Source organism: Hyperolius riggenbachi, chromosome 1, assembly GCF_040937935.1.
Source record: "Hyperolius riggenbachi isolate aHypRig1 chromosome 1, aHypRig1.pri, whole genome shotgun sequence".
NCBI classification, from domain to species: domain Eukaryota; kingdom Metazoa; phylum Chordata; class Amphibia; order Anura; family Hyperoliidae; genus Hyperolius; species Hyperolius riggenbachi.
Genome location: NC_090646.1, coordinates 112,982,865 through 113,004,801, shown reverse-complemented (window position 1 = coordinate 113,004,801; position 21,937 = coordinate 112,982,865). Strand labels below are relative to the sequence as shown.

General features: G+C 44.9%; 1 protein-coding gene across 1 annotated transcript in view; it reads right to left on the bottom strand.

The window, feature by feature from the left end:
* Positions 1–21,937, bottom strand: part of TBC1D19 (TBC1 domain family member 19) — a 193,265-nt gene that overhangs the window by 151,570 nt on the left and 19,758 nt on the right. The window contains exons 3-6 of the mRNA XM_068278357.1: positions 11,152–11,224; positions 9,468–9,513; positions 4,100–4,175; positions 549–623 (exon numbers count right to left, since the gene is read on the bottom strand). Of these exons, the coding sequence (XP_068134458.1) occupies positions 549–623; positions 4,100–4,175; positions 9,468–9,513; positions 11,152–11,224 (270 nt within the window). The remainder of the gene's footprint in view (positions 1–548; positions 624–4,099; positions 4,176–9,467; positions 9,514–11,151; positions 11,225–21,937) is intronic.

The window sequence follows — 21,937 nt, the reverse complement described above, 5'->3', positions numbered from 1 at the left end:
TGCATACATGCTACACTGTTCTCCTCAGCTCTTCTGCTAGGCAGGGGGAGGGAACTATCAGGGTGCCAGTAGTCAGGCTGCTGGTGCCCTTGCCACATTGCTCCCAGGCGCTACTAGAAAAGAAGGGGGAGGAGACTGCTGCCTACACATTACAGCCCACAATAGGGTCAGTTTGGTGACAGCCATGTCTAGCAATGGAGCATACAGTATTTAGATATTACCATTTGAGAAATAAGTAGACATTTACAAAGAACCGTACATTTTTCAGCACCGGTTTATGCCATTCTTTTGAATGTATATTTATCATTTTAGAGTTACAGAAGAGTTACAACAGGGTGAGTCAAATGCCTCCAGGCTATGGTCAGTCTCACAGTAATAAAACATGCCATTCCTTCAGAGGATGTATACAACTGATAAATGATCCTGTAATATAATGGGCAGTATAGCAATACACGTAACATGATAACTGAAACGTAAACCGGACACACAACACATTACATATGGGAGAAGTCACTATAAGTCATTCAGTGCTAATGAAGAATTCTTACCTTACGAGCCAGAGGGACACTGAGCTCAGTGCACATACTGTTTAAGCTCTTCAGCACCCTCTTTTCCCAGCTTGCCTGAAACAAGTGAAATGATAAAAAATAATGGGGTGTACTCACAAAACTGCGTTCAGCAAAATTACTGTATTTTCTGGACTATAAGACTCACTTTTTCTCCCCCAAAAGTGGGGGGGGGGGGGGAGGAAAGTCCCTGCGTCTTATAGTCCAAATGCAGGGAGTTCCTGACATGTGAATGCCTGCCAATACGAACCTCCAACCCGCCGCAATGTCAGGGACTCCCTGTACTCATTCAAAAGGAGGACACAGAGGGACAAACAGAGGACACGGTAATAAAAAGGGGCATAAAGGAGGACAGAGGTGGACACATGGGGGACACAGGAGGACACAAAGGTACAGAGGAGGACACGAGGTACAAGGGGGCATGAGGTACAAAGGGGACATAATCCACAAGATGACCCTTCACCATGGATGCACTAGGCTTTGTATATATATATATATATATATATATATATATATATATATATATATATATATATATATGAATAATTTTTTTCCCCTGGTTTTGTCCTCTAAACCTAGGTGCGTCTTATTGTCAGGAGCATCTTATAGTCCGAAAAATGCGGTACATGCGTAAAGTCTTTCCACCCGGGGAGTAGAGCAGAATGCAATACATCACAGGCAACGCATTAGCCACTACTCATCATGTGTAAGACCTTTAGTGCATAAACCCAATATGTGAACATACAAACATAGAAACAGTCTAGTAACCAATATTTAGCATCATTTACTCTCATTCTTAGGCTGCATACACAAATAACTTGTCGCCCATCATCAGGGGGATCAGGACCTGATTGCCTTGGTTGACCGGCCGCACACACCTGTGTCAGCTGTGTAATTGACGAGCTTTGTTGCTATGTGGGGGCGGGGAACGACAAGCAGCACCTGCGTGACATCATGCGGCGGGCGGGGGACTAAAGCAAACAATAAGATCAGCATCGCTAGGGTTAAGTAGATCCGCCCATCGGCCGTTCGTGGGTTAGGGGTCGCCGGCTGCCATACAGAGGCCTGATTGTTGTCTGATGACACGTGAACTCTTTCCCACAGCTTGTCCATCATGTTCCAAGCCTGAAAACTTTCAAACGTACTTTGAAAACCCACAGCCTATAATTTGTCTTAGCATTGGAGGCTCACTGTCTCATCCTGTCTAACTCCTGTGTCTCCACCCCTCTTGTCTTCACCCCACTACCCCCTAGATCAGTGCTGTCCAACTTCATGGGCAGGGGGTGTGTCTAGCACTAGATATTTTTGGCTGGAGGTGGCAAAGCATTAATCTCCTGGGGGGGGGGGGGGCAGAGCCAAGTGCAAACAGGAGGCAGGAAGAGGACTGACACAAAAAATAGTCCAGGCAAGCAAGTGCAGCTCGAAGGCCACATCCAGCTTGTAGGCCTATGTATTTGTACTTGTGCCGTTGGATTGTACAGAAAATTGAACTGCTCATGTATCTTCGCTCCTCATTATTGCATGCTTAGTACCATGTCCAGCGCTACGGAAGATGTTGGCGATATATAAATAAAACAATAATAGATAACTTTTTCCATTTGCTTTTTATTTGCGTAACCATTTTTTTAGGACTTGTTTGAAAATTATTTTTCAGGTGAGACTCAAAATATAGAACATTTGAAAGCATTCGCAAACCTTCAAGCACCACCGTATACTCTACAGTTTTTTAATGTTCCCCAGCTCAGCAGAGCCTTAGAAAATTAGATCTGGTGTTTCCATCTCATCCTCTGCTACCCCCTTGTCCTTCGATGCCTTATCAACTTCTCTGGAAAATTCTGTCTGTACTTTAGGAAGAGTTTTTTCCCCTCGCTTCCTGTGCAGTGATATTTTTTTTAAGTGTGCAGAAGTGTTAGAACCTAATCAGAAAACAATAATCACAGCCCAGCAGAGACTCCAACCATTCATCACCCTAGCCTAGCATTTACCAGACCATCACAGTTTTTCCAATTTCCAAGTGTCACTTGTGGTATAAAAACACATCTATTCTGATTGCATTCATTGAGGCTGTGATCTTCTTCAGAGTCTCCAGTGAAGCTCTCAACAACAGAAATGGTTTTAACCGTGTTCCCTGTAGGGTCACCTACTGGTAGCTGGCACTAGAAAGAATATATTACCCCACAACACAATTTTGTACAAAAATCATTAAAGTGAGTGTACCAGACATTAGAAAACATGTCTCTAGCCAAACCAATACCATAGTCTAGCTACAGTTTCTTAATGTGACACACAAATTTTGGGGGAGATTTACATCACGAATCACCAGTACCCACTGAACTTGCAGGATGTTCAACTGGGGCCTTACTTCTGGCTAACAAACTGCATTGATAGTGAAAGTGAGCCCAAGGCAATCTTATAGTGTAAAAAACAGATACAGTACTTACCTAAAAAGAGGAACTCCGCTGGATCATCCAGAGCAAAGACGGATTAAGATGTAATGCAGCCCTAGACAATGGCCTTTTTGGTAATTTGAAGTGGAGAGAGGTCAGATAAGGTGGCTGGTGGGCCCCTTGACCCACTAGGCCCCAGGCACCTCCCTAGGTTGATCATACTCTTCTCCAGAGCTTCTCCACATCTTCCTCCAGACCTCCATGTCTGCCCAGTACCCTCGTGACAATCGCAGCTGGGCATTTCTTCATGCACGAGTGTGTCAGTGCTGCACCCTGTGAGTATGGCTGTGCCTGGACAATAGCATGGAGCCACTCATGCACAAGCAGCTCCAGCTTGCCGCCAGGGCGTGGCCATTCTCACGCAGGCACAGTATGGCCACGTCTATGCATGAAGACAAGGTGTGTCACAAATAGAAATCCGACACGCTCATCGGGTTACTTTTGGGAATCCTAGTGAACCAGCGGTGGAGACCAGTAGGACATGGCTTTCCTCCTCTTAGGCAAGTATCTGTTTTTTTACATTGGGTTCGTCTTACACTATAACAGTCAAAAACGTTATAGGTCATTTATTTGTACTGTGTGCAGTGCTACATTCAATTCTTTCGTAGGGCATGTTATCTCTCTATAAACCAATACCAATACTGTGGCTTATTTGAGCAATATAATAAACAATAATGCCCACACAATATTTCAGAAAATCTATGATGCTTTTAAGCCAGTTACTGAAATTAATACATGCAAAGAAACAGACAAATAAAGCTATTCATCGGGCATTGAAACACAAAACGGACAACTCCTGGGTCACTCAGCAAGACAGCGGAGTCTTTTTGCACGGCCCTACCAAGCAGAAAATCCTACTTTCTACCCAGTAATCAACTACTATTTTCTGTGCATGTTAACGAGTTTCCATTTTTATTTTACTCACGCTCTACAAACCATAAGGAGATAAACAGGTGCGGCGTCCAGACACATTAGCATTAAAAGGTCATAGGAAGAAGCCAGTGCACAGGGCACGGATGACACTGAACAAATGAACGCAGAAAGAATTACCGCTATTTGTTATTCAGTGAAGTGTTCACTACCTACCTGAGCCCTTCTCATGTAAGCCAGGGGCTCCTTAATGTGTTCAGCTGGTGCTGCCTGGTGACAGGGAGCCGGAAGTCTGCCAATGACAAAGGGAAATTATAATTTAAAGAACCACAACAACCAAAAATTTTAACATTTAAAATACATACAAATACAGTAATGTACAATTCTCCCAGAGTAAATTGCACCCTAAATTACTTTTTCCCCCATGTCCGTGTAATACAGTAGGTAGTAAAAAGCTGACAGTTCTGACAAATTTTTGACAAGTCCATCTCATCATGGGAGTTTCTCAGCATTGGCCTCAATTCACTAAGCAGTTTAGACTAGTCTACAGATGGTTTCTAGTCTACTGATGGTTTGGTGTAATGTTTTAGACCTGTTTTTAGACCTGGTCTAACATTCAGTAATTACACAATTCACAAAGGCAAACAAGGAGTAACCACGCCCACTTTTTCTGGCAGAGATTAGACCAGCTGATTTGTGTCGGTAAAGTAATTCTGTGAGGTATTTTCGATGTGATGGGACCTTTTGAATTACCGTAATTATGCAGGAGTTTAATTGTATGCAGAGGAGAACTCATCAGAGGAGAAGGATGTCAGTCATAGCTACTCGTTTGCTAATTGCATCTTTTGATCATTTCCCCTGCTTTACCCAACTAATTACCATACGGTTTAGACCAGGTCTAAAACATTTGATAATAGTGGATAATAGGATGACAGAGGCGCCAATAGGATGAAAAGCACTGAAAGAACTTAAAAACCCATCTTGGTAATAGAGGAGGCAGTGGTGGACTCACCCCTCTCAATTGATAATAGTGAATTTCCCTTTGATGCAACTGACAAAACCATCAGTAGACTAAAAACCATCAGTAGACTAAAAATGATCAGTAGACTAAAAATGATCAGTAGACTAAAAATGATCAGTAGACTAAAAATGATCAGTAGACTAGTCTAAACTGCTTAGTGAATTGAGGCCAATTACCTTTATTCTTTACAAAAGCATTTCCTGGATGGGATCTATACAGAGGTGTTAGCCAGCTTCTCTACTCGTTTGCACACTATTTCACCAGTTGAGCTGAGCAACTGTAGTTTAGTTAGTGCTTTTCTAAATAAAGAAATAACTGAAAATCACCCATGAGGAGATGGGCTAGTCCAAAACTTGATCAGATTTTCACTACCTACTATAAGCGACAGCGACAGAGAAAAATGCACTAAAAATTACCCTTTTTCTGAGGAAAATGTACATTTATATGTATGTATGTATGTATGTATGTATGTATGTATGTCAAATTTCACAAATTTTAGCAACCGTTATCCTTTAGGCTTCTTTCCCACCAGGACGTTGCGTTTTAGGGGACGTTATAGGTCGCATAACGTGCCCCTAACTCAACGCCTGGTGGTGGTGGACGAGGACGCTACGTAGAGCTGCGTTATGAAGCTCTTGGTGCGTCTTTTTTGTGCCATGCATGCGGGAGCCACGTGATCCGCATCACGTGGTCCCGCCGGCCAATCGCCGCACAGAGCGGCCGCTCCAGGAAGTAAACACTGCACGTCACTGAGTGCAGTGAATATTAATTTGCCATGTGGCTGGCCGTGGAGGAGGAGGGGAGACCTCCTCCTCCAACATTACTGAGCATGTGCAAACAGTCTAACGTGGCTTAGCCGCGTATAACGCACAGCATGCAGCACTTTGTTTAAACGTGCTGCGTTACAATGTAACGCAACGTGGGCACTGTAAACAGCCCATTGATTTTTCATTGTTGTGCGGTGGGCTGCTTTCACCGTGAAAGCAGCCTTAAAGTGAACCTTAAGCCAGAAAAAAAAAATGAGTTTTACTCACCTGGAGCTTCTACCAGCCCCCTTCAGCAGTCCTGTGCCCTCGCAGTCACTCACTAATCCTCTGGTCCTCCGCTGCCAGCTAGTTTCGTTTTTGCCGACAGGCCCGTCAGGAGTGGCCACGCGTAGCTTTTTCCGCATTCCCGACTGTAATTAGCGCTATTGCGGGCCGCAACGCGTACAAAAAAACGCGTTGCCGCATATCTATGCATTTTTTTTCTGGCTTAAGTGTCTCTTTAAGTTACCAAGGTCTGGCACACTACAGGTGAAACTCGAAAAATTTAAATATTGCGCAAAAGCCCATTTATTTCAGTAATTCAGCTTAAAAGGTGAAAGTAATCTATGAAATAGGAACCCTTTGCAGGTGTTTTGGATTCATTAGCCAATTAGAGTCTGACACTTTGAGCCTGGAATATTGAACATTTCACAATATTCTAATGGTCTGAGATATTGATTTTGGGGTTCCCATAAATTGTAAGCCTTAATCATCAAATGTATAACAAATAAAGGCTTGAAATATCTTGCGTTGCATGTAATGAGATAAGTTTCCTCTTCTAAAGAGAATCTGTAACATCAAAAATATCCCCTGGTGGGTACTTACCTCGGGTGGGGGAAGCCTCGGGATACTAATGAGGCTTCCCACGCCGTCCTCTGTCCCACAGGGGTCTCGCTGCAGCCCTCCGAACAGCCGCCGAGAGACCCGACTGTCAATTCAATATTTACCTTCCCTGGCTCCAGCGGGGGCACTGTGGCTGCTTTAGGCTCTGAAGTAGACGGAAATACCCGATCTCAGTCGGGTCCGCTCTACTGCGCAGGCGCCGGAGACTTGCGTCTGCGCAGTAGAGCAGACCCGACGGCGATCGGGTATTTCCGCCTACTTCGGAGTCGACAGCCTGCGCAGGATCCGGGAAGGTAAATCTTGATGTCACCGCTGTACGGAAGGCTGCAGCAAGACCGCCGAGGGACGGAGGACAGCGTGGGAAGCCTCATTAGGATCCTGAGGCTTCCCCCACCCGAGGTGAGTACCCCCCAGGGGACATTTTGATGTTACAGATTCTCTTTAAGTTAAACTACAGAAATAAATTGCACGTTGTTCATGTTTTGTGTTTCACCTGTACTTTCTTCTTACAAAATCTTGTTTCATGTTTAGTGCTACTCCTATTTCAGAAGTGTAATATTTATTGATGTCTTTCAAGCAATCAACAATCATCCTCTATTAGGCCCCGTTCACACTGCACGCGTTTCCAGACGCGTTTTGGAAACGCGTGCAGGTGGCCGACACGCACGACATCAGACAGTGCATAGAGTGCAATGTCTGATGTTCACACTGCATGCGTTCCGGACCTGTGCGGTCCGGGAACGCATGCTGCACGCATTTTTTGCCAAAACGCATGGCTGTCCCATTCACTTTTCAGTGATGGGATCAGCCACGCAACGCATACAAACGCGGATGGCGTGCGTTCGTACGCGTTGCGTTCCGCGTGCGTAACCGTCCGCGTTTGTAATGTGAACGGAGCCTAAATGTGGCTGGTAAAAGAGAAGGCGATTGAAATGTGATTGTTGCGAATTGCTAAACTGACCATACACTGACCATACAAGCACCACTGATTATGGGCCAAGAGCGCAGAACATGTATTTTCCAGTCTACCATATTCAAGATGGAATAAATATATGAAATCAAAGCAGATAGCGTACAGGAAAATAACATTTGCCACACGGGAGTCAATTTTGGCTCAAAATTCCTAGATAGTACAGGGGTAGTGGTGAGTATTGCCACATACATATAATAAAATCTAATAGATTGTATATTTTTATTGATAAAAAAGCTGAAAGCTCAAAAATTCAAAGACCTGTTGCTATTTCAGCATTGTCAGGACAGGTGTCATTGCTTATCCCCCCCCTACATACACACATACATCGTATTGCTACCAGCTGCGTACTGAGTGCACAGTGAGTGGGGTGTAGCTGGCCCTTAGACCCAAAACAATGAGCATAGGTCTAGGACGCACAAGTGTGCGATACTGACAGATATACTGTCAATGGGGTGGGAGATTTAGGGTACAACCACTCGTGACTGAGAGACGAGGTCAGAAAAGAGTCGATAAAATATCGTTATGACTCACGGTCTGTCTGAACCCTTAATGGTCACCTATGGCTTCCTCCCACACCACAAATAGGTTGTCATCAGCCGCATCCCCGGTACTGTATACAGTTGCCCGGAGCTGCACGCAGACAAGAATCAGCGATCATCGCTGGAGAGAGTCAGTGGTAAGTAATTCTCACTATCTCTTTACAAGAGCCAGGGCACAGGAGGGAACGGGGCATCGGGAGGGAGACATGTATGATTGTGGAGGGGGTTGGATCAGAAATGCTGGGGTGTGTAAAAGAAGGGGGGCATCGGAAGGGATGGATTATCAGTGGAGGGAGGGAGTGGGAGATAAGGAATGCTGTCGGCCACCAGCTAGCTTGTAGCTGCTCTGCCCCGCCGGCTCTGTGGGCTTCCCTGGGACAGACGGATGCAGGTTGGCACACTATGGGTATCTCAGATCGCTACCCCCAGTATGCTGACAGGCATCCATCAGTCCCAGGGAAGCCCACAGAAGCAGAAAAAGTGGAGCCGGCTGCACAGAGCAGCTAGAAATCTCCCTGGCAGCATAGGCGAGCTTGACTCGTCCATACCGATTCCAGCATGTTTTGGCTGGATGGGTCAGACTCGTCATTACCGCTAGGGAGGTTAAACCTTGTTAAAATAAACCTGGGACGAGGGATATCGAAAATGTCTACATACCTGAGGCTTCCTCCAGTCCCCTCTGGCCAGATCGCTCCCATGCCGCTGTCCTCCGCTGCCTGCAGCCTCCGCAAATTGCCCCAGAAAGTCCTCCGGTCCGGGGCATACTGCACAAGTGCAGGCTGGCTGTGCGCGCTCCCCGTCGCGCTCCTGTGGACAGGAGCAAGACGTGGGAGTGCGCACAGCCCGAATGCACCCTTCCGCAGACTGGCCCCTGACTGGACAACCTACTGGGGCAAGTTGCAGAGGCGGCAGGCAGCGGAGGACAGCGGCATGGGCGCAATCTGGCCAGAGGGGGCTGGAGAAAGCCCTAGGTATGTATACATTTTCGATGTCCCCCCATCTCAGGTACACGTTAAATGCACACACAGCGTGGGTTAATATTAGCGCGTGCACGTTCCGTGCAGTCCTGTAAGCCCAGTATGCACTCTTAACATCCGGAGACGGGTTGTATATGAGAATATAAAGCTACTATGATAATTGATTGTAGAATGAATGCAGCAAAAATATCTCTGCCCTTTATAGCTGAACCTTTCTTTACAATGCAGAGGTGCATTTGTTTTGTACCATGATCTGAGTTAGCTAAAACCACATCTAGATGTGACATCTTGTGTGTGGAGTTTAAACCCACAAATCCTTCATTATACACATAATGTATTACTGTATTCATATCTGTGTTATTCTCCTTTAAATAAAAGTAGGCATAGGCATTACATTACAAGTGCTCAATAAGAACCTTACTCACACAGTAAGCTCTCGATATACAGCATTTTGAAGAGTTTTTTCCCAACCTATAAAGTAAAAAGAAAAAGAAAAAAGATAATTTAAAAAAAAATGTCATATCTAAAGTGCACTGCACCATAAACAACATGTTCTCTAAAATCTGCATACTGTCCCAGCTGGCCTACACAACTGAGAACATTTTAATTGTATCTCTAAATCTATCAAATAAATATTATGAGGTTTCCATTCACCTGCAATGTATCTGTAATGTTTTACCCAACACTATTTACTTTGCATATGTTCAGTCTTTTGTTTGCCATTTTTATTAGAACATCATTTTTATATAGTCTGATTTTTTGTGCATTTTGGCTGTATCCACACCTGAGTTCTTTGACAGTCTGACCACTAAATTTACCACAGGAAGCTTTGTATGAACACATTATTATTATTTCCTTATTAATGTGATTACTGAAATATTCCTGTCTTTGCTTTTAGTACTTTAACCCTGATTGCTATTTTGACTTTTGTTAAGGGTAGTGTATGAGTCTGAATTTATGTTTTGGTGGATTCAGACCCAAGTCACACAGCTTCCTATATAAAAGTACGGAAATGGTAAATATACAGATTTGTTTGAGCCCCATCCTGCTAATCAATCATGTACATTCTAATTATGTGTAGTCATATAATTAGCATGCACATACTTAATAAATGAGACACAGAAATAGAAAACAAAAACTAATCTGGCACTTAAGATTATTTATATAGCGCTGACATCTTCTGCAGCGCTGTACATAATGTATAGCCTTGTCACTAACTGCCCCTCAGAGGTGCTCACAATCTAATCCCTACCGTAGCCTATGTACTTATCGTGTAGTGTATGTATCCTAGTCACGGGCCAGTTTAGGGGGAAACCAATTAACTTATCTGTACATTTTGGGGTGTGGGAGGAAACTGGAGTGCCTGGGGGAAACTCACACAGACAGGGGGAGAAACATACAAACTCCATGCAGATAGTGCCCTGGCTGGGGATTCGAAGCATGGACCCAGCGGTGCAAAGAGAGAGTGCTAACCACTACACCCGTGCTGCTTATGATTTTATAAGGAAGCTCAGTGATTTGGGGTCCAGATTCCTCATTGTCCTCCACAGAAGTGAATAGCTAATTATAATATACAATTAAGCCTCATTCACACTATACGCATTGCAGTGCACATTTCGGCAACACGCATAGTGTGCAACACACAGGAACATCAGAAGGGCATAGGCTGAGTGCATTTTTCTGCAAAGTACAGTGCTAAAACATTCACTATAGTGAATGAGATCAGCAGCACAACGCACGGAAGCACAGATGGCGCGTGTTCTCTGCTGAGAAGTGTGAACAAGGCCTTACTAAGGACAGAAGCCCAGTCCACAGTTTACAAACAAAGAAGCAATACAAAATATCTTCCCTGTAACTAATGATCTCATGCAGGCATAACATCATGCACTAGAAATTGTCTACGAGAAAGGAGGCAAAGTAATACTATACTAGACAGAAGAAATGTAATTAACAGAACCCCAGTGCAGGTCACTTAATCAATAAGTTCAGAATGAAATAGCGATGTGACCTGCCCCTGCAGGTTATCCCTGAGGGATCCCCTTACTGTTCTAACATGAAAACAAGCCAGGCTTCAATGTTAATCATCGAGAAAGTCAAAGTATAACATACCAGATGCTTTCAGAAAATCTCTGATGTCTTCCTTCAGCGTTTCAAGCTTAATATCCGGGCTGAGGAGACATCTCTGTAAAACAATACAGTGATATAAGGCTTAGTGTAATGTTATCATATATAGCACTGTACAGATGCCCTGATTTTAGAAGCACAAATAGATATAGGCAAGGGCGTAACTAGGGGGGAGCAGTACCTGCAAGTGCAGGGGGGCCCCAGAGCTGTAAGAGGGCCCCAACTATTAACTTTGTCGTCCTTCAATACAGGAGGCTATACTTCAGATCTGGTGTTTGTGGCTACACTTGTTATGGGTGTGAAGATCATGATGGCCACACTTGTTTTATGACCCTTTTGAGATGGGCCCCAAGGCCATAAAGGGCACCAAGGGGAGGCAAGGGAAGAGGTATGAACATTAAGGGGGCCTCCTCTGTCCCCAGTGTGGTCTCCTTTTCCCCCCATTTTGCCTCCTCTGTCCATCCGTCCCTGTCCACCCCTCCCGTGTAGCCTGCTCTGCCCCCCCCCCCCATGTGTGAGTATGAGACGGGGCAGCGTGTCTCACCTTATCAATGGCTCTAGCGGGGACCACAGACCACTCGTCTCCTGCGCTGCTCCCCCTAGTGACAGCTTCTGCTGATGACGTGATCAGCAGAAGCCGTCACTAGGGGAGTGGTGAAGGAGACGAGGGGTCTGTGTTCCTAGAGCCACTGATTAGGTGAGACACGCTGCCGCTTCTCTTTCCTACACATGGGGGGGGGGGGGGGGGCAGAGCAGGCTACATGGGGGAGGGGGAGACACACGGAGGGGACCTGTATCACCACTGTCTTGTGCAACAGCAGGCTGACCTGCATTGTTGATTAATTACTCTGATCAGGATAAATAATCAATAGTCTAGGTCACTCTGGTATTACAGCAGTCAGTGCACATGGCTACTAATGACAGGTAACTTCTGCAGCACTAAACACATCCTGCCATCTCTCCCTGCTAATGTCCCAGCTGCAGCACAGCAATCATTCTCTCTACTCACCCTCCTGCTCTGCACATTCACTCCCTGCAGGCTGTGTGTAGCGAGCGAGGAGACTCATTGCCTATGAGACAGGAAGGGGAGGGGTGCTTCACCTAATGCAGGAAGTAGTACAATCTCCTGCACTGCCTGCCTGCTGCTATTTTCCCAAATGTTGCCCAAGCTATGAGAAAAGGTCCCAGGTGGAAGAACACAGTGGCTGAGCACCACAGCGGCACCCCTAGCCCTGGATACACCCAGTGCTGTGAGCACCTGCAGCCCTATGGTAGGTATGCCACTGTGTACCTGGAAAGGGATCGCCAAGAAGAACCAGTGCGGAAATGGTGAAAATAAAGGGTTCCATAAAACCATAGGTTTGACTTTATTACAGGTACAAAGAAAACATTAAAACATTAGATGTCACACTGAACACTTAATAATAGCATTCCTTTTAAAAAGTTCACCCATTAAGAAAACTACGAAAGCTGAATTCACTAATTATAACATGCCCAGTTAAAAGAAATGTAAACAAAATGTCACAAAATAAACAAATAATAGACTCTTCTATGTGGAAAACTGCTAATTAGCAAGAGGGCAAGAAGGTCTTGCTCTCTGAATAATAATGTCACAGTTTTATGCCCTATTAAATTTAAATGCGTCTTTTCCAGCTCTTTCATGCAGAGCGATAAATACATTGCCAAGACCACAAAAACTCACACACCCCTTTCCTAGAACACTAGCCAGGCTAAAAGGCCCAGGAAACACTGAATCATTAAACAAATAGTATAATAAAATGGAAATTGGCTAAGCATGCTGTTATACTGAGTGGAGGAAAAAAAAACGACTGGGATATTGTGATTAGGACCATAATTAATAGTTATTTTTAGGATGGTTTTTAAAAACAGAAAACTTGATGCATTGCCTGGAATCCATTCAAAGAGAGGCAGATTCATGAAATGAACAAAACATGACATCATCCAGCAGATTCTCAGCAAGCAAGGCTATTTTCTACTCTGAGTAAAGTAAGTCTGAAGTGACAGAAATATGCAAGATGCCCTTGTCTGGTTCTTGTGCCTGTCTCCTGCATTTAAAACAATCTCTACCCTCATCCTTTTAGTGATAGTTTGTATTTATATAAGGCTGACATCTTCCCCAGCACTGTGTAGAGTATATCGTCAGGTCACTAACAGTCCCTCAGGGGGGTCTAACAATCTAATCCCTCCCATAAATGTTACCAGTAAACCCACCATTCTTGAAAGAATCACAAATCCAAGAATGATAATCACTTGTTGTTTACTCCTATCTTTTCGGTGGTGACGTGCAAAGCTCGCACGCTACTGCCTGAAATTTGCAGCAGGAGCTTAGTGAATGTGGTCTGTGGCGGTTGTGGTGTGCACACGCAGGCTTTGGGTGGTACCGTTGTGTGCACACGTGCAGGTTTTGGGTGGCGGTGGCATTCACGTTGTAGACGGCGGTTGTGATATGTGCACGCAGGTGTCTCCCCGAGCATAATTACATTTATGCTGGATACTGTAATGGTTAAAGGGATACTGTAGGGGGGTCGGGGGAAAATGAGCTGAACTTACCCGGGGCTTGTAATGGTCCCCCGCAGACATCCTGTGCCCGCGCAGCCGCTCACCGATGCTCCGGCCCCGCCTCCAGTTCACTTCTGGAATTTCTGACTTTAAAGTCAGAAAACCACTGCGCCTGCGTTGCCGTGTCCTCGATCCCGCTGATGTCATCAAGAGCGCACATCGCAGGCCCAGTATGGTCTGTGTCTGCGCAGTACACTCCTGGTGACATCAGCGGGAGCGAGGACACGGCAACGCAGGCGCAGTGGTTTTCTGACTTTAAAGTCAGAAATTCCAGAAGTGAACCGGAGGCGGGGCCGGAACATTGGGGAGTGGCTGCGCCAACACAGGATGTCTGAGGGGGACCATTAGAAGCCCCGGGTAAGTTCAGCGCATTTTCCCCCGACCCCCCTACAGTATCCCTTTAAGGGCTCTGCCTCTGACACAGAAGACCTGGGTTCAAATCTCAGCTCCAATTCAGTTCAAATCTCAGCTCCTATCCTGTGTCAGGGCTCTGCCTCTGACACAGGAGACCTGGGTTCAAATCAGGGCTCCTATTCTAGTGGCTGCCTCGCAAGCGCTTTGAGTCAGAAAGGAGAAAAGCTCTATACAAAAAAAGGAATTATTAATTATTATTATTTATTGTGGCGGCGATTGTGGTGCACGAGCGCAAGTGCATCCATAAATAATTTGTGGCAGCAGTTGTGGTGTGCATGCGCAGGTGCCTCCGTGCATAATTACATCCTTCATTTGGCACACAGGATGACCCTCTCATAGACAAACGCTAATGTTGGGTTGAGACAGCCAATTTATCTGCATGTTTTTTGAATGATGAAGGAAACTGGAGAGCCCCAAAAAACCCTTGTAAACACATGGAGGACGCACAAACTCCTTGCAATTGTCCCTGGGACTTCAGCACTGCAAGATGAGAGTTTCCCACGCCTCTGTGCTACCTCTATTTTGCTTTATCTATGAAAGTAACTTTTCAGCTCTAGCCTAACAATAATGCACCCCTCAAATCCTGTCCCAAATCACTAAAGACAGGTGAGCTGCTTGATTAACGGAGGTGGACACATTGACTGCCTCTTTTTCCTGGGAATGTGTATTTTTTCCAACTATTTCTACTTTATTAAACCAACAACAACCTTTTAAGCACTGAATTTATACTTCACATGGAAGTATAGATTTAGCGACATGGATGGTATCTACTTTTAATAATGGTTAGATTATGATATCAGATAAGAAGTGGTGTCTGCTGCTGTGTCATTCATTCACAAATAAGAAAACTGTGCAATTAATTATAATCAATAGGGCTGGGTTCACACTGGCAGACACAAAAAAAGTTCCATTTAGCAGAATGAAACAGATCCTATGCAAAGTAATAGGATCTGTTAACATCAGTCCATTCAGAAGGAATCCATTCATTCCATTACAACTAACAGAACGCAAGTTTGGGTACTCTGCGATAATTTACGCCTGAAAGCAAATGCTGAAGGGTATGCCGAGTGGGTGGCAACGGGGAGCAGAACACACGGATGCTCAAATGTAACGTTATTGAATTTTAAAAAGGTATGGCATTAAAAGTTACTACCCGACTCACCTCCTTGTTACTACCTGACTCACCTCCCTACTACCTGACTCACCTCCTTGTTACTACCTGACTCACCTCCTTGTTACTACCTGACTCACCTCCTTGTTACTACCTGACTCACTTCCTTGTTACTACTTGACTCACCTCCTTACTACCTGACTCACCTCCCTACTACCTGACTCACTTCCTTGTTACTACTTGACTCACCTCTTTACTACCTGACTCACCTCCCTACTACCTGACTCACCTCCTTGTTACTACCTGACTCACTTCCTTGTTACTACTTGACTCACCTCCTTACTACCTGACTCACCTCCCTACTACCTGACTCACTTCCTTGTTACTACTTGACTCACCTCTTTACTACCTGACTCACCTCCCTACTACCTGACTCACCTCCTTGTTACTACCTGGCACATCTCATTTTTAGTACCTGACTCACCTTATCCTTTAACCTTTTAGCAGGCCGTAGAGCCAGATTGCTCCTGCCGCTGAAGTGTGCCTCCCCCAGCCTGGAAGGCTAGGCAGAGTATGCAAGATGAGCGGCAGGGAGTTTTTATAGTTACCTGTCCAGATGGCTGGATCGACTTCTTCCTCTACCGCGGTGGTGATGTAAACCCCAACATGTCTTCTCATCTCTTCCATCACCCCTTTTCCACCACCAGGTGACACTGTAACGCTGACACAGTCTCTTACATCCCAATCACATGTCATATCATGTGATGGGATATGATCAGGACTCAGAAGACAAGTCGGAAGTTCAGAGCCGCGGTGGAGGAAGAGAAGAAGCCGTCTGAAACAGGTAACTATAGCTGCTCCCAGCTGCCCGCTCATTTGGCTGAGATTTGCCGGCAGAGGTTTATAGTGCACAGCAGTCTTTAAACAAAAAGAATAATTTGAAGATGCTAATAGGTTAAAAGCTATACTGTATATACATACGTAAATCCACAGCAACTCAATTCAACAAACTTAGTACTCCCTGTCCTAAAATTATTCAGGGAGTAGCCACATAAGAACCACGTTACAACACTGAATTTTGATCAGGTTGCAGTAGAAATCACATTGGAACTCAAGCTAACCCTTTCACTGCCTTTCTCTTGGTATAAACACCTTGCTCACTTCCTTGTTACTACATGACTCACCTTATTGTTAGTACTACCTGGATCACCTCATTGTTACTACTTGGCTCACCTCATTGTTACTACCTGGCTCACCTCCTTGTTACTACCTGGCTCACCTCCTTGTTACTACCTGGCTCACCTCCTTGTTACTACCTGGCTCACCTCCTTGTTACTACCTGGCTCACCTCCTTGTTACTACCTGGCTCACCTCCTTGTTACTACCTGGCTCACCTCCTTGTTACTACCTGGCTCACCTCCTTGTTACTACCTGGCTCACCTCCTTGTTACTACCTGGCTCACCTCCTTGTTACTACCTGGCTCACCTCCTTGTTACTACCTGGCTCACCTCCTTGTTACTACCTGGCTCACCTCCTTGTTACAACCTGGTTCACCTCCTTGTTACTACCTGGTTCACCTCCTTGTTACTACCTGGCTCACCTCCTTGTTACAACCTGGTTCACCTCCTCTTTACTACCTGGCTCACCTCCTTGTTACTACCTGGCTCACCTCCTTGTTACAACCTGGTTCACCTCCTTGTTACTACCTGGCTCACCTCCTTGTTACTACCTGGCTCACCTCCTTGTTACTACCTGGCTCACCTCCTTGTTACAACCTGATTCACCTCCTTGTTACTACCTGGTTCACCTCCTTGTTACTACCTGGCTCACCTCCTTGTTACAACCTGGTTCACCTCCTTGTTACTACCTGGCTCACCTCCTTGTTACTACCTGGTTCACCTCCTTGTTACTACCTGGCTCACCTCCTTGTTACTACCTGGCTCACCTCCTTGTTACTACCTGGTTCACCTCCTTGTTACTACCTGGTTCACCTCCTTGTTACTACCTGGTTCACCTCCTTGTTACTACCTGGTTCACCTCCTTGGTACTACCTGGCTCACCTCCTTGGTACTACCTGGCTCACCTCCTTGGTACTACCTGGCTCACCTCCTTGGTACTACCTGGCTCACCTCCTTGGTACTACCTGGCTCACCTCCTTGGTACCACCTGGCTCACCTCATTCAGGTGTTTGACAGATATGACACAATCATGATACACCCCTCGGGTGATGTCATATTTAACTCTTTAGAGGCTAGTATAAACAGCCAAACCTGAGCTGCAGAGCTCATTTCTAGTCACTTCTAAGTTCCTGCTACTTCCTCTTCCTGCTTCACTACACTTGTATATATGCTACGGTCTTAGGGTGAGGTAACATAAAGATGAACCTAAAGCCGGTACTAGACTTGCTATAAGATGCAATGAAACGCATAAGATGAACTTGCTGTATACCTATCTTGTCAAATAAACTCCTTAAAGAGTGAAGACGTCTGTGATTTCCCTCACCTCATTGTTACTACCTGACTCACCTCATTGTTACTACCCAACTCAACTCAATCTTACGATCTGACTCCCCTCATTCATATTACCTGGCTCACCTACTTGTTACTACCTGGCTCAACTCCTTAATATCTGACTCACCTCATTCTTAATACCTGGCTCACCTACTTATTGCTACCTGACTCACCTCCTTGTTACCACCTGACTCACGTCCTTGTTACCACCTGATTTACCTGGTTGCCTGTGGGCATGTATAAGTTAATATTGTTGCCCGAGACTTCGGCTAATACACAGAAACTATGGGTTTTTTTTATGCTGATTTGCACCTTGCTGCTCCAAAGCAAATTTTGTATGCTTTCCTTGCTTTTATATCCCTCATGTACGGTTAAGCAAGAAGTTCTGAATCAGAATGATACCATTTATTGGCTGACCTAAAAGAAAAACAAAGTATGTTTTGAACACTAAAAATTGTCATAACCATCATTTGGCGATATACTATGCTGCTTTCAAAATTTGCTACACATAGGGAAGATTTTCCTCTTCGGGCTGGTTCACACGGGTTTCTGCTCCACGTCTCGTCTAAATGCTTTTTGCATGTTTGCAGAAAATAATTTTATCGGCTTTTGATGGTGTTTTGCACCCCCACAAGGGGACATGGAAAAGCTATCCTGGAAGCTACATGTTGCTTCCAGGATCACATAAGCATCAGGCGGATGCCATGAAAGAAAGGGATAAAGATGTGGCATTTGCGTGAACAGGGGTAAACGTCCGTTGCCCATTCATATGAATGGGCAGAGCTTAATCAAAAGCACCGCGGCTGATGTTTCCATTCCTGGGAAATGTCTGTGTGAGCTGGCCCTTTTATGTTGGAAAGTTACGGTAAAGTTGCAAAAACTGAACCTTTAAAAAACAAACAAACATTGTTTTCAAAGATTAGTTCGAGATTGCAGACAGTGAAAATGACAAGTCTCAGATTTCAAAGGATTAAAAGATAAGCTAATTTAGAAATGCAGATGGAAAAGATCAGGAAAAAGCAGCCTACTTTGCGGTACCTCCTGCAGGCGCACTCTGTAATCCAAGGAGGTTAAATTGTGGCTGTGACAAGGGAAGCTGCTTCCCCATCTTGTCACCCCCACAATAGGCAACAATAACTCTGCATGGTAAGTCACTACCCACACAATTCTATGGGCCTGTTCTCTGCGTTGTAACGGATTACATTATTCTAACTCGCTGCATGCAGGCTTTGTATTAAAGGCTATGGCCAGTCTCCATTGCAGTTCACAGTCATTATAACGCGTGTGTATTATGCAACATATCACTTTGGATCCAGCCTAAGAGCTCAAACCCACTAGCAGTCTTTTCTAAGCACTAGTGATATGAAACAGCTCCTACTGATGCAATGCTATGGGGGATTTTTATAAAATCAGATGGCTCAGGTGAGAACACACACATCGCTTTATATAAGCAAGAGTTTTTCAAATCACAAAGCGCTCAAAAAAAGCGCTCCTAATGGGTTCCAGGCTTGACATTGGTGAGAACTGCTGAGGCCCTAAAAAAATTTAATGAACTGTAATTTCCATTATCTTATGTCGTTAAAAACCAAGGAGAGAAAGCAAAGCCCTGAAAAGACAGCACCACTTTCATGAGAAAAGTATCTACAACATGATTATATAAATATACAATTCATAGGGGAGGGCGAGCGGCAAACTAGTAATACTAGTGCCACTCCCCCCAAAGCAAAACGACTCGGACGCCGTGACTGGTCGGCGCACGCTACCTTTGATTCTACCAGCGGCGGTTTTGCCTTGCGGTTGTTCAGCCTGGGTGATATATGAGTTTTTCCGCTTGTGGGCATACTCCTGCCGATCACTGACCAGCCCTACACCGCATTAAAACCTGCTGGCTTTGTTTTTAACTGTTTCTTTTTGAATAAATGCGGGATATCCTCCCTCTTTTACGCTATGTGAAGCGTCTTGTTTTAGTCTTTTTAACTCAAGCCACTGCATCTCTGAGGGACGCAAGGAAGGAGGCTTGCCTGGAGAAGCTGAGGGGTGGCTTATACCCCTAAATCGCAGACGGGCCCGCTCAGGCCGCTCCATCTGGTGAGTCGTTTTGCTTTGGGGGGAGTGGCACTAGTATTACTAGTTTGCCGCTCGCCCTCCCCTATGAATTGTATATTTACTACTGTGAAGATCTATTAAGGCTCGATGCCTGAGGGACTGGACTATTGAGCACTGTACCCTACATCTTACTTATACTCTGAACTGTTTAACAGGCTAGCGCTCCACCAAAATTCTGCTGGTGTCCATCCAGTCTCCAGTCGCCTTTAGGGCGTTTTTATTGTTGTCTACAACGTTTTACTGTGTATTTGTGAGCGCTTTTATACGTTTTTGCATATTTCATGATTATATAAATCTCACATTCATAATCTTCAGGAAGCCCCTCACACACTCCAATGAGTTCTGGTTCACCATGAGCTTGCTGGTTTGTCTGTACCTCATAATCTTCAAGTACATACATTTAAAAAACCCTAAAACTCAATGCTACATCTTATAATACCTCAACAATAACAGTCGCGCTCTGGAATAATACTCAAATAATTATCTCATGGAATATTGAACTCTTTATGACAGAAGGTATGTTACTAGTGCCCACAAAATTCATAAATACTGTACTTGAAACTGCAAGTTAATAAACAAAATTCATCCCCCCCCCCCCCCCCCCCCATAAAAAACAGTGCTAAAAAGAAATCATACAAACAAGAACATTTCATGCAATAAAGTTCCAATAGGAATCATCATATGAATGCTGTGGAGCAGCCTATAATGTGGCAATGAAGCGCATAAGTGAAATATAGGTATACATCATGCACAGTATGACCAATAGCCAGATATAAACTAAGTGCAGGACAGCTGGCAATGGGGAACGAAAGCCCCACAAGTTCTGCCATCTTTATATGAGGAGCACAGGAGAAAATTACTGGGAAAACTGTAGGTATACTTTAAAAAAGAGGAACAGACGGTAGAATCCGAATGATGCAAAACGGTAGCCTGCCTGTATATCAAGGTATGTAAGATCCAAGGGTTTATAGAAGGCCATTTCTGAGGTGCAAAGATACTTGTGGGCACCACAAGTTAGCATCATTTGTTTGCATTACTAATATGGGCAATTTCTATGATCTATCAAGTTCACTTCAAGCACACTTGAAGTGAGAGGAATATGGAGGCTCACATATTTATTTCCATTTAAAAAAAAAAAAAAACATGTAGGGGGACTTATCTCAATAAACAAGACAATACCCAGAATTTTATATTGTGTTTTTCTCGTGGCAGACGCAAAGCACTTCAGGGCTGCGACCACTTAGGGGGCGCTTCATGGCCACCAGAGTTATTAGGGAGCCTTGCCCTTAGTGTTTCACATACTGGCTTGAGCTGGGACTCGAGCCCTGGTTAAAGGCAACAGCCTTACCAGCACACTTTCCAGAAGCTTCTCCGCTGTTTCCTCCACAATGTGGCTTGTCGCCTGGTCGTGCATGGGCAGTTTCACAGACCCACTCCAGCTAATGTGAATGCACAACATGCCTGCGCATTAACACTGACACAATCAGGCTTGACTTTTTCCGCCAAAGCCCGAGCAGGTCAGGGCTGTGGAAATGGTACAAATATCATCCGACTCCAACCTCAGCTTATGAAACCATCAACTCCGACTCCAGCTACCCAGAAATTGCTGCGACTCCTTGAGTCCGACTCCACAGCCCTAACAGGTGCAGTGTGGCCACGCTTCAGAAGTCCTCTTTCCAGAATGGCTTGGTGGACTTAGACGGGGGGGGGGGGGAGGACTTCTGGATGATCCCCTCCCCACCACCACCTCCCAAAACCTCACAGGTTTACTTTAAACTATGCTGATGTCTTGGTTGTCCTGCTGATCATCTCACTCTAATACATTTAGCCATAGACCCTGTTTCTGACTGAAATCTGACTGGATTAGCCACATGTTAGTTTCAGGTGTGCGATTTAGATACTAATGCAGCCAAAGGGATCAGCAGGATGCAAGACAACTGGTATGGTTTAAAAGGAAATATGGCAGCCCCCATATACCTCCTTTTTCAGGTTCCCTTTCGCATTTGGCAACACAATAGACGAGGTTCTAAGTGGTGATATCCCATAGTG